Genomic DNA, 13119 nt, shown 5'->3' on the forward strand with positions numbered 1-13119 from the left:
GAGGCCTGGGGAATGGAGCAGAGCTCATGGGGCAGTGAGAACAGCAACCCCTTGGTTCCTTAACTGAACAACTTTGTCATTAGTATCTGACTGACTGTAATAATTAAACTGAACAATGCCGGTCTGAATACAGATTTTGAAACATGCTGATCCTGATTTTGGTTTGTCAGGGTACAGTCTAACTGTGTTGCTGTTATAACTGAAGTCACATCTACCCTAATGAATATTTCATTTCCCCAGTCACGCTATTAAAACCAGAATGTTTTTACCGTTTCGTTTCTGTTTTCTCTTCTCCAGTACCATCGTGATGGCTGCGTCCTGTTTACAAATTGCTGCTGGTCACATTTTCAGTAGTCCTAGTAGGTTTTGCTTTCCCCTGATGTGGGCAATTAGGAGGAAATATTTCTCACGAGCATGGATTTGCTCTTTTCTGTGTAATGACATAGTCCTGTAATCCAGGAAACAGTGCTGTATGGTATCCATGTCCATGATTTCCTGATGTGGGAAAAAAGTGTGGAAAGCATCTGGAGAGGAGGAGACCCCTTTACCAGCTTGTTTCCTGTAAGCGAAATTGGAAGACCTTGTCTGTGCAAATAGATTTCAAAATAGAGTCTGCCCTTTGACTGTCTCCATAATTACACAGCTCTCTCTGTATTTTATTTGGCTGCCAGAGCAGTTAACCCCTGGAAGTAAGGGGCTGATGGTGGCGTGACCAGCACGGGTGTGCAGACATGACCATGTGAATACACTCTTGTTTAGAGAAGCCTGTCGTTAAGACCTCATTACGATATACTCTTACCAAATTTAACAGTTGTTACGTGTTGGATTGTGTTGATTAAGATATGTTATATCCTTAATGCTGAGAGGTATTAGTTGAAAAAAGAAAAAAAAAAAAAAAAAAAAGAAAAAGAAGTTATTTTTTGGCTTTGATGTAATCAACATCTGTCAACAGAATGAATTTGCTTTTGTTTAATTTCAAGGGCTCTTGTCCTTCTGCTTTGCTCAATCAGTTTCAACTTGTGCCTGAGGCATTTCCCTATGTTGTTCTTTTTTTCTTCTTTCTTTCTTTTACTTTTTTTTTTTTTGTTAGCAAATGCACAGGTTATTGCTTGTGGAAAGTGAGCAGCTCTTCTGTTACACAGGTTACACAGAATTGGAGAGAACCTTAAATCTTTCCCAGTCTATTTTTGAAGCTTGCATGTACCTCTGCAACACTGGAATTACAAAGTCAGTGTTTTATTAATTACAACTACAAGTAAAGGTCTATCGAGACACAACCATTAGTTCAAATTTTAAAACTTGAGCATTAATATAAAAAGCTATATCAAATCTTATCTAGTTGTATTGGTTGGATTCCAGATGATTCAGCTATCACATTTTCTAACACTTTGCTTCAAACTTTAAAGATTCAAAAAAAAGGAAAACTTGCACAAGAAGCAAAGCAATATGATTGACATAATAGGAAGATGTACTGACAAGCCAGATTAAAAATCTCTAGTATTTTATCCTCAAATATCAGTATACTCAGAAAATCTGCATGGTTATTATAGCTCAGGGTTTTTTTTTTTTTAATGATAAAGTAGATGAAATCATGTATTTAAAAATTTAAAAAATTGCCTGATGTTTGCAATGTTCGTATATTCTAGGCAAAATTTGCTTTATCAAGAGCAAACTGCTTTTATTTCCTAAATCAGTTTGGCATGAATTCTTGTAAATCTAAATGATTTCACTGCTGTGCTCCTGTAGCTATTAGGAGGGCCTTTATGATGGAAAATACTTAATATGGTCTAATTTCAGTTTGTTTCCATTTCCCAGTATGCTCTTGTGTTTGTTGTAGCACAGAACCGTCATGAAGTTCAGCCTTTGGTAACGTTTTTGCTAATGGTCGGGAAACCTGAAGTCTTTCATAAATACCAAAAAATTGTTTGCTAACAGCCACATTTGATGACTCGTGGATGAACAGTTTTTTGCATGGCCACTCTGCACCTTGTTGAAAATGCAGCAGATGGGTTGCTGTAACAGTTGAAAAAGCATTAGCGAAGTGCTTAACCGTGAGTTCATTTCCAGCATCTCCCTTTAAAAATACTTCTTGACCAGAGGAAAATCACATTTAAATGACTAAAATCAACTTAATTAAGGGTCATTAATAGAGATACACATAAAAAACTCTCTGCTCTGAGGGTGAAATGGGAGCATTTCATTATACAGCGTAGCAGATAACAATTAAAATAGACCTAGAGTAAAAGGCTAATAAATATAGGGCACATTTGTGCTGCAAAATCAGTCACTTCAAATGCTCCCACCCATCATCACACTTGAATTCTGTATTCAGCCCCTTTGGCTGACTCATTTAAAAGCAAAGGAAAATATGATTTCCACAAAAGAGAAATCCATCTGGTAATTCACAAAAGCTCGCAGCACGTATTTATATGATTAATACAAATTAAAGTCGGAGGTGTGCAGAGGAATCCAGCAGCAGGCACACACACAGCCTGCACAGTGGGATTCACCACAGAGTCGGGGGAGCAGTTGTCTGTAATTTTGTGTGCGCAGAGCATCGTCTCTGCTGATCTGATTTCAGGAACACCAATAATAATTCTCATTATTGCAGTTGATAGTAAATATATTCTATTGTTTGTGGCAAGTGATGCAACCTTGCTGCTGGAGGAGAAAAGGCAGGCAGAGATGGCAGCATCCCGCCTGGTGCTGTTGTGTTCCAGGCTGCCCGGTTCTCTGATGCCTGCAGTTCTGCTGGAAGCCGCCTAAATCCTGCCTTTATGAACCATCTCACAGCAATTAATGCACGCAGAATGCTTCACAAAAAGGATGTGCTCAGGCATCGGTTCAGGAGAAGTCCATCAGAGGCTGCCAGGAGCTGCTCAGGGTGGGGGGGCCAGCAGCAGCACAGCGATTGAGGCGATGCGGAGCATACGGCCAGTTGCGCTGTCTCAGTGATTGATGGTGTTGCTATATCAAATTAGCTGTGAATATGGGAGCTTGAAAATAAAAGGAGCTGTGGAGACATGAGGAAGGCCTTCTTATGGAAGGAAGTGGACGGAGTCCAGATTTTCATTATGAAACAGTAACGTCGTTATACTTTAATGCCATTTTATTTTTACTTCGAAGGAGAATGTTTTCTCTTATAATTTTGTATTGTTCCAAACAAAGGTTTAGTTATTGTGTGTTTGTAACTCTTGTGATGTGCTTTGGGAGACAGACCATACTGTGGTGATATTTATTTGGTCGTCGCATTTCACCTGTTTGAGCGGTGGGTATTTTTGTGCACGTCTGGTTTATAATGAGCACTTAGTGGGATAACAACAGACCGCAGTACCTCATTATCCTGTTACTTGTGACAAGACTCACGGTGTGGCTTTGGGGGAACAGAAGGAAAAAATTTATTCCCGATAAGAAGGTATCCCTTCTGAACGTGGGATGGCTGATCAGGCATGAACCCACTGATCTGAATTGGTTTGATGCATTGATTTGGGACGTTCGGAGCTCTGCTGACAAATAACTGGCAGAGACTTACATCTTTATTTTGCCAGTGAGCAATGTGCCCAGCTGGACAGATGCCCAGCGGTGCACCATTGAAATGGCAGCACTGAAAATATGACCTAGGTTATTGGTGACCATGTGGACTTCAGCTGCTTGTGGCATTGTGTGGTTTCAGTGCCTTTAGCACATGGGTGCAGAGCTGTGGGGCAGCGCCATCAGCTGTGGTGAGAGCATGGTCCTCCTGCTGTGCTTTGTAAGGTGCTGCTTCTGAAGACCCAAAAGTTGCCGCCTCTGCAGATTCTGTGTTTCCAGCTTCTGAAAATGTGTGCAAACTGTTCAAGTTGTAGGATGCTTCAGGCTCTTTGGATGAGCTTCTGCACTCTGCAGGGTTTTGTTTCTCATTTGGCAAGATTTTTTCCTTGTGAAGGATATGCTAGGAAAGTAGTAAGAAATGAAACTAGTGATGAGATGATAACTCACAGAACGGCAGTCCAAGCCAGCCACTTATAATGGGGCAGCTCCACTTCCACAGAGGCACTCTCTTCCCACAGGAAGCAGGGGACTGTCACTGGTACCCAAGTTAGGCTGGCAGCGGGATCTGAGCCTCACCCTCCAACTCTGCCTCATTACTTAGGAACAGTTTAAAACAGCAAGAATCTTGCATTGAGTAAAATTCTTTACAGCTTTTCAGGTATTACACAAATTCAGATATTGTTAACTAAGCTTGGCACTGCCCAGTGTACAGAGGCACTCAGGAATGAGTCTAAAGCAAACCTTGTTCAGCAATCACGTTCATTTTTTGGGGGCCCAGGAAGTTTGTAGTTTGACTCTTCTGTCTATTGTGGGGTGATGTAAAAGGGCTCTCTGTAAAGCCAAGCGTGCATGGGAAGAGATGCTTTGACATCTGGACAAGATAAGTGTAGGAAGGAATACACAGTAAATAAAAATAGACAAAATACAGAAAAACTCCTAAAAAGAAAATAATTTTTACATAGTTAAAAATATGCAGCAGACAAATTTCTTTATTTCTGTGATGTAAAGATGTCTAGGTAACCTCTTCTTAAACAAAACCACTTTCTTTTTACTGAGTATTAATTATTCATACTGGTTACTTGCCACAGAAGGTTGCTCTTGTATTTATACACGACTTCTTTCAAAGGCAATTTAACTATTACGTGAACCTTATTCCTTATTCAAAAAATAAACTGCAGTTTAGATTATAGACTTTTTTAGCAAAGGAAATAAACACAATATTTTATAGTGTTTAATTTGACAGTGTAAATAATCTTAAATGTAGTGTACTTTGTCTTGATGCTAGTGTCATCTTTTGTAATGTTTTACTGTGTTTCCGTTGTCTTTCTGTCAACAGTTGGGCTTCTCTGCCCGTTTTTCTTGGCAAAATGCATCATTGCCCAGAAAGTGAGGGCAATGATTACTCAGGAACTGCCCTCCCAACTTCCCACTTAAATTAGGGGAAATCTGATTCAAATACTCCAAGGCAATTATGGACTTCAGTGGCCTCAATTGCCCTTGACCAAGACTAAAAATCACTCGTGGTGTCTGTTCTCTTCCTGCTAAGGCAGGAAATGGCTACAGACTGAACCCGAATTTTGGATCTTGATGCAAATGATGAGAGCTCAAATGTGTGATGAATTCATTGAGAATTTTTGGATGAAAATGTCTGAAATCAACATGGAATTTTTTTTAGTTTCTTAATTTCTAGCAGTTTACCCTTTCCCCAAACCTTGCTCAGTGCAGCTTCTAGCCATGCAAGCTGCTACAAACAGATTGGGCATCAGTCCTGCTGAGGTTTGGGGATTTTCCCCGTGTTACGTTTTAATGCATTAAACCAAGACAGATATAATATTTTATAAAGCTTTGATGTAATGTTTTGTGATTTTTTTGTTGTTGTTGTTCTCAGTGTTTCTTGGTGTTAATACTGTAATGGTACAAGATTTTAATTTCTTGGCTACTGCACAAGTTCTGCAATTGATTTTACATGGTGCCTTTCTCTTTTTGTATTTTATAATTGTATCATCGTAGTAGAAGAAAAGTTAACCATTTCAAATTTATCTGTTACCAGGTTCTGTGACCGGCTGCCTCAGAATTTTTTCTTCATGCAATCGTGTCTACCTGCACAGGCAATCAAGTAATCAACAACAGAGATGCTTCTTTTCTCAGGGACAAAGAAATGCTGTTTATAGCGTAGTTTGGCCAGCAGTGGTTTCTCCAGCTCATCCAGTTCCCAAGGTACTGCAATTGTTATTATCTAATCTGTTTTTCAGTCAGTGTAGGAGTTGACTGCACAGCTGATCAAGTGCATTCAATGGTTTGGATACAGTCCTATGATGCAATCTGGCATTTGAAATAACAGTGCTAGTGAGAGAAGTTCTCAGCTCCCCACCACATTAAACAGTGATGTATCTGGTTATTAGAGAGTTTAAACCTGAGGCTCGTTAAGTTACATTCATATAAACATGGAATGTTATAATCATCTGTCAGCACTTAATGCTTCTAGTCCAGGTTCTCCTTTTGGACGACTATAGACAGTCCTACTAGAAATCATTAGGAATCATTCTTGAACATCTAAGTCCTTTTCTGTATACATCTCTAGCAAGCTAATTATAAAAATGTTTATATCTACCTGAACGTTTTGTTAATTGCTGAGTCACATTCAGGATGAGAGCACACATTACCTGCTAGTAGCTGCCCTACAGCCCCACTGTTCTTTCCAAACTAATCTCGACTGTCTCTTTCTTCCAACATGTAATTTTCTCTTTATTTATTTTGGGGCCAAAGGAGGTTTTCTCGTGTAATTTTAACATATGTTCCACTTCTGGTTTTTTTTTTTTTTTTTAATTACAGCACACAGTTCAACTGTATCTTTCATTCAAAGCATCTTTCATTCAGCCAAAAAATTGCCCTTCCTAAGCAGTGCTTTTCTGGATGAGCATTAGTACTTTCCACATGATTATAGCTTTCTTGTGCAAAGTGCAAAATATTTCCATGGGCCAAAAATACAAAAAAAAAAAAAGTTATTTACAAAAGCAGATGGGAGTGCTGAATGTAGGGCTCTGACTCCTAAGGAGTTATGGAAGCTCTGTGTGCAGGGAAAGCATGTGGTTTTGTGCTTTGTAAGTTTTCAAAGGTTGAAGAACTGTATCACTTGCTTCTTTTAGGATAAAGAGGAAGAAATATATTGTCATACTAGAAAGTATTCTTCACAGATCACTGTGCTTACACTGTCTGAAATTAGTCTAAATTTTTCAACTCTGAGAACTTGAGGACATAGTTATCACTTGCTACAGAGTATGCCAGAAACCAGATTGAGATGATGTATTTTGGTGTGAAATTGTAGATGTAGATGCTTATACATATGCTGCTTTGGATTTTTCCCTTAACAGATTTCACAGGTCAACAGGTTCAGGTCTCAATAGTTAGAAAATCAGTGCCTTCCAAGGAGATGGTGGAGGTGCTGTAGTGTATGCAGTGGGTAATCCAGCAAATGTAATTTTTCCTTCTAAATGAAGTCTCATGGTATATATTTCAACAGGGTGCTGTACAGGCTGATATGCCGTTTCTCTTAAATGAAATTCACATTTGAAATTCTGTTGATGTGAATTCGGTAAAGATACAGTTACACTCAGACAGAGTAGAAGTGAATGAAATACCAGTAAGAACAACAATGGCCTTCTTATTTGAAGTCCTGCAGGAGTTAATAGGTTACACCACTCTTCTTTACCCCCACACTGGGATGTTGTATGGTCTTGTACACAGCTGAAGTGGCCGCTTTGCCTCCTGCCCTGCCAGCTTGATTTTCTGTTTTGTGAACTGATGCAGAGCCCTAATCTGGTGGGTGAAGATGCTCTGCTACCCCACTGGTGAGATCACCAGCACCTGTGGAAATCAAGTGCATTTTTCTCACTGTGTGATGTTATTTTGCTGTGAAATTACTGTGGATTCAAAAAAAATAAATCAGAAGTTAAATTTAACATCCATGTGACTACTGAGAGCTTTCTGTGATAACAGAAAAAGTTTATTACAATTTCTGCAACACAGAAATTGGGAAATCCTCACATAGTATTGTAGACGGACAAGTTTGCATGTAATTTGGGAACTAGATTAACAAGTGAAAACTCTAAATTAAAATAAATCCCAGAGTTCTTAGTTCAAAAAAAAAAAAATTAAAAAAAAAAACTGTCTCATGAAAATTAGCACAAGTTTTGTGTGAGCAAGAGACTAAGGACCTAATCGCATTGTCCAGGTCATTGTATTGTTCAGATGCTTTTCCTATATGATGTGCCACTCGGCAGAAGAAAATAAAAAGGTTCTAAGTCTTTCTCTCACAGTTGTAAAACTTGAGACTGTGCTAAAAGTGCACTGCAGTCCTCAGGATTTCAGCACAGGGAGGTTAACAGACTGCACAAGTCAGTAGTACCAGGCAATGTTAAGTTCAAAAGGGCAGTGGAAGCAATACTGAGGCACCCTTGAGGGTTTGCCCTGATGGCTTAGGAAGGTCGATACTACGACAGAAAGGGCAAGCTGCCATGAAGCAGGAGGCAGTATCTGAGAAAATGATCCCATTGTCATGCTCAGTTTTCTGATCTTCATTTTCAATCCTTTTTCTCCAAGCACATAAAGAAGCCAGACTATGTGACGACAGGCATTGTACCAGACTGGGGAGACGACATAGAAATTAAGAATGAAGATCAGATTCAAGGCCTTCGTCAGGCTTGTCAATTGGCCCGTCATGTCCTGCTTCTGGCTGGAAGGAGCTTAAAGGTAATGATTATGTAAGTCCCCAAACAGCTTGAAAGTCTTTTATGCTTTCACTTAGTTTTTTTCCTTTTTTCTTTTGCTATCCTTATTGTGCATCCAACTGTAACATAGACATTAAAAAAGGAATTGTTAACTTCTGATTCATTTCCTGATATACCTACTAAACTATTTCTGTATTTTTAATCTGTGCAGTCTGAGCTGCTGGCTCGGGTGCAGTCTCCGTAATCTTCCCTCTATTTGGATTATGCCAAATCAAATGAGCTTCTCAGAAGGCCCATGATACTTTTTTATTTTTTCCTGTAATGTTATGGCCAATCTTCCTCATATATTCTGCTTTTTGACTCTGCATGTGTGCAAGGCCAAGGGGCCAGGCTGCTACCTCTCTTCCCCTTCGTCCTTCAACTCCTGCTGTCCCACAGGGTTGGCACAGCACAAGTCTTTGAACTGCTGTTGGAAAAAAAACAGCTGCCAAGCTCCACACTATTTTCCAGAGTGCATTGGTAATAAAGCCTCAGGGTTTCCAGTAATGTTTCTACAGTATGCTTTTTGGGATACCTCTCAAGAATAAATATGCTGGGAGGAGCCTACTACAAGTTTTTGCAGATGGAGTGATTTTTTCATGTTACCTTGATATTTCATTTAATAGCATACTGAATAGGGTAAAATGGGCTGAGTAGCTATGAGATACAGAGATAGATGGAGACTGTAAGTCAATGTCATTTACTTAAAAAGGGAAAAACATATCAGTTTACCATGCATTTTTCTTTCTATTCTCATTGCACTGTCACAGAGATTTAGTTCTGGAGCTGGAGTGGCCAGTAACAAAATGCCTGAGGCTTTAATTTTACAAATATGCAGGTTTAACATTTTACATGCAATTATTTCCTTGTACAGTAAAACTTCTGTATAGGGACATGCACGTGTATCTGAAGAATCAGGACTCTACCTCAAGAGTACAACATGGGGATTATGAACGAGAGTAGATTTTCAGTAATGCTGTGTTATCATACATGTTTTTTATTGCACATAAAATGCACTTTTACGGAGCACAATATAGTTTAGGACAAAGTTGATACTGCAAACAGTGCATTATAGCAAGAAGCTTCTATGTACGCATAACAATCCTAGGAGAGAAAGAGAGTTTTTGAAAGGAATGATGATGAGGAGCTGGCATAGGCTGGGAGGGAGGGAAGTGGCACACAGAGCAGGGATGCTGCCCAGGCCAGCTCCACTTTGTGCTACAAGTGTTTCTTCAAGGCTGCTCTGAATGGAAGCATGTCCCAGGGCCTCCCTTCATCAGCAGGGAGCATCTTTGTGCAACCAGTTTGTACCCACCCGTTCTCATGCCAGCCCTGCTCTTTAATTTAAGCTGCTTCCTGTGTTTCCTTGAGTCCGTTTCCTTCATGCAGTGATTAGAATTCCTATAGCTTTCAGGGTGCTGGAGAAAGCAAACTAAGCTCTTTTAGGCTGGCCTTGTAAAGGATACTCTGAATTCCAGTTTTATCTGAAGAGCCCTATCTCTCCACCTGTTTCTGCTCTCCTGCTGAGCCTGCCTTGTACCCAGCCCTCCATGCAAGCTTGTGTTGACACTGTGATCTGCCAGCAGTCATGTCCCTAGTGTGATAACAGTGGTGTCACAACATTTGGATATAGAGGCACCATGGACTGAGCATGTGTTTTTGCTGTTGCCATTTACTTCCCATTGGACTTCAAAATAGCACATGGTGTTATATATGATAGTACTTCCTAGGTTTGGGGAAGAGATTTTGGAATAGAACAGCACTTTCTATGAAATGGTAATAGTTGTTGTTTTGTTTTGTTTTTTTATACAGTCACATTGCCTAGCAAATTGTAAGAGATGTGGTGCACGATAGGTGCAAGTAAACCAGGTAATGCTAAAAGCAGAACATTTCATAGCACCTATGTCTTCCACACGGGCAGCACAGACTTGTCCACCAGAGGTCCAAAAGCTGCCCTGAATTCCTTGGGCAGGGGCAGCCCTCAGTGTGGTGCACTGTGCTTCCATCTGCCTGTTTGCAGCAGGTGGTATATGGGTGAGCAAAGGCAGAGCAACCTGCATGGAGCCAGAACTGCTGGCTGCAACACTGGGCACAGATGGTATGCAGAAGCTGCAGCCATCACAGCTGCTGCAGAGCAGGGCAGCTGCATGGGAACCCCAAATTGCTTATTGGGTGTTGCTGTCACTCTTCATCTGCCCAGCCATGCTTCTATGCTGAGCAAGATGCAAGCTGAGCAAATAAACCCAGCTTTATCCTCAGCACAGGACACAAGTGTGCTCCATTGTATTCTCTGTATGTGATTGCTGAATATTTCAGCATACAGTTATGTATGCCTTCTATGCACCACAGCCTACCTGCGTTCCTTGTGTTAGTGAAATGCCCTCAGAAATCAGAGCTGCTGTAACGTGTGTGTATGAAGTATGATTTTTCAAAGGCTCAAAACTCATTCAAATCAAAATCAATTTGCACAGGAACCCTCGAAGGCACTTTTTCCCAATGAGGGAGGTTTCCCTACCAAATCTCAAATTTCAGCTCTAACCATTTCAAGACAGACTTGATCCCAAAGAAAAGCTAGAACAGTATTTTAAGCGTGATTGTTTTCCATCCCACAGATTCTCAGAAAATGGCTGAATGATTTATGAGTTTTTTTAATATGTAAAACCATGAGAAGAAGATGAATCTAGAAAGCATCAAGCATAAAAGTGTACGTTCCAAAAAATGATGGATAAGTGTGTGTAGATTCACTGTGGTCATGCAACCTATGGCAACTTGAAGTAAAATATCTTCAAGATATGAACTCAAATATTCAGATCTTTTACAACGCAAAGGAGTACTCAGAGAGCTATTTCATGAAATGTGCAAGTGCATAATGATATATGGACTGGGCATTAATATCCTTTATCTACAAATAAAAGAGGAAAGTAGTATGTTTCAAATGACTGGAAGAATGAAAACCATTTCTATAGCAGCTACTGAAACAAGAGCCATGGAAAATCAGTGTCTCTGAGAGCAAATGTGGGGAAAAAAAAAAGTGGCAGGAAGTAGAGCTTATTTTAGTTTTTTTTTTAAGAACCTTTGAGTGCTTGTTTCTACTGCATCCTTGGTTTAAAACATTGTTCTCTTTAAAAAAAGTCCAATATGTCAATAAAGCATATCAGACAGCTTCATGTGTTGTATCAAAGCAGTGAATTTGAAACACCCAAGATTTCACTGAAACGTTTGGCTGCAATCACATTCGGTAAATATGAGAAACTAGCTTTGCTTTCTTAACAGAATGTTATTTTTGATATTTCAGGTTGGCATGACAACTGAAGAAATAGATTCCGTTGTTCATCATGAAATAATCAGACAGAATGCCTATCCTTCACCTCTGGGCTATGGAGGTTTTCCAAAATCTGTTTGTACTTCTGTAAACAACGTGGTATGTCATGGTATTCCTGACAGGTATTTCCCCAATAATTTACGTTTTAACACCAGGAATGAAAACGTTGAACTGAAATTAATAAGCTGTGTTTAATATTGAACATATTTCAGCTTAACTATATGTCACATGTAGATGTATTACAGATGCATATCATGTTACCATACAATGCTGATAGATGCTATAGCAGTGTATTTGAAGTAGAGAAGCAATAATATTGTCCTGTTTGTCCAGATACTGGGGGGGAAAAAAAAAGCAGCATAATGCCTTTAGAGTTTAGTGCATGGAAAATAAATAATAATTTTTAAAAAACAGAATAATTCTGATTTTTTTTCTCCAGTGAAATAAGTATAGGGTAAGGAATAAATGTTTGATTTTTTTTTTTTTTTACCATCATTTGCAACACATTCAGCTACTTACAAAGTAAAACACAAACCCTAGTGAGAGAAAAAGAATAAACATAATAGTGGATTTTTCAGATGTTGATATATTTTCCCGCTAGTTGTTTCTCGTTATTTTATATTCAGCCATACTTGTTCTCAAAGTAGTCAGAGCTGAACATTAAAAATGGTTATTCTGTTTTCCTCTGCCTTCCTCCGTCACAAAATCTCTACCCTCTGATTTTTATGTATGTGTCATTAGGTGTTTATTCTTGTGTTCCCTTTGTTGGGAGCCGTCTGTCACCATTATTTTTCTCCTTTCTGTTTTTGTTTCAGTCGACCTCTTCAGGATGGAGATATTATCAACATTGATGTCACGGTGAGTAATTCATATAAGAAAGTCTTTGATCAACTTTAGCGTTCCTGGTAGCAACAGGAAAGAATAGTGGATGGGAGATGGGGAGCGCACAGATGGATGTGCTGTTTACTTCTAAGGCAAGGCACAAGCAGCTGGTTTCCTTTTTTGTTTTTAACTGTGTGTTTATTCCAGCTAGACCCAGGCCTGACTTGAATTTAGGACTGGAATCAGATGCACTGAGATCAATGTTGGCCTAAGTGAAATGTCAACCCAATCCTGCTATGTGTCATGTTTCTGAGAAGGTGTAATTGTTATTGATCCACTGTGTAGTTAATGCAGAGCACCGCAGTACTGGGCAGCAGCTGAAGATAGATATGTATGAGATGAGCTAACATGAAGAAAGCCAGCATTTTTCCTTCACTCTGCCAAGATTGATCTTCCTCTTCCTGCTGATTTTGAGTGGGGCCTGTCATTATCTTACTCTGTCATTAGAGGCTACATTGGCCTGTGTATGTCAGTCTATTTGGACAGCAACTCTTTTGCTAGCAGTGTTCCCTACATTTATTAAAATCCCCGAAGGTAGTGTTGTGTTCCATTTCTCGTATAACAGCCCTGAACCTTTTGCACAGAAACAGAAATAGTGTGATATAACTGTGACTTAAT

General features: G+C 39.5%; 1 protein-coding gene across 4 annotated transcripts in view; it reads left to right on the top strand.

Annotated features, from left to right (window-relative positions):
* METAP1D (methionyl aminopeptidase type 1D, mitochondrial) overlaps positions 1 to 13119 on the top strand; it is a 43754-nt gene that overhangs the window by 17797 nt on the left and 12838 nt on the right. For all 4 annotated transcript variants that reach the window (XM_052674668.1, XM_052674669.1, XM_052674671.1 and 1 more), the window contains exons 2-5: positions 5582 to 5748; positions 8131 to 8280; positions 11593 to 11741; positions 12435 to 12477. In XM_052674668.1, coding sequence (XP_052530628.1) covers positions 5582 to 5748; positions 8131 to 8280; positions 11593 to 11741; positions 12435 to 12477 — 509 coding nt within the window. The remainder of the gene's footprint in view (positions 1 to 5581; positions 5749 to 8130; positions 8281 to 11592; positions 11742 to 12434; positions 12478 to 13119) is intronic.

Source organism: Tympanuchus pallidicinctus, unplaced genomic scaffold (genome assembly GCF_026119805.1).
Source record: "Tympanuchus pallidicinctus isolate F22 unplaced genomic scaffold, pur_lepc_1.0 scaffold15, whole genome shotgun sequence".
In the NCBI taxonomy this organism is placed as follows: domain Eukaryota; kingdom Metazoa; phylum Chordata; class Aves; order Galliformes; family Phasianidae; genus Tympanuchus; species Tympanuchus pallidicinctus.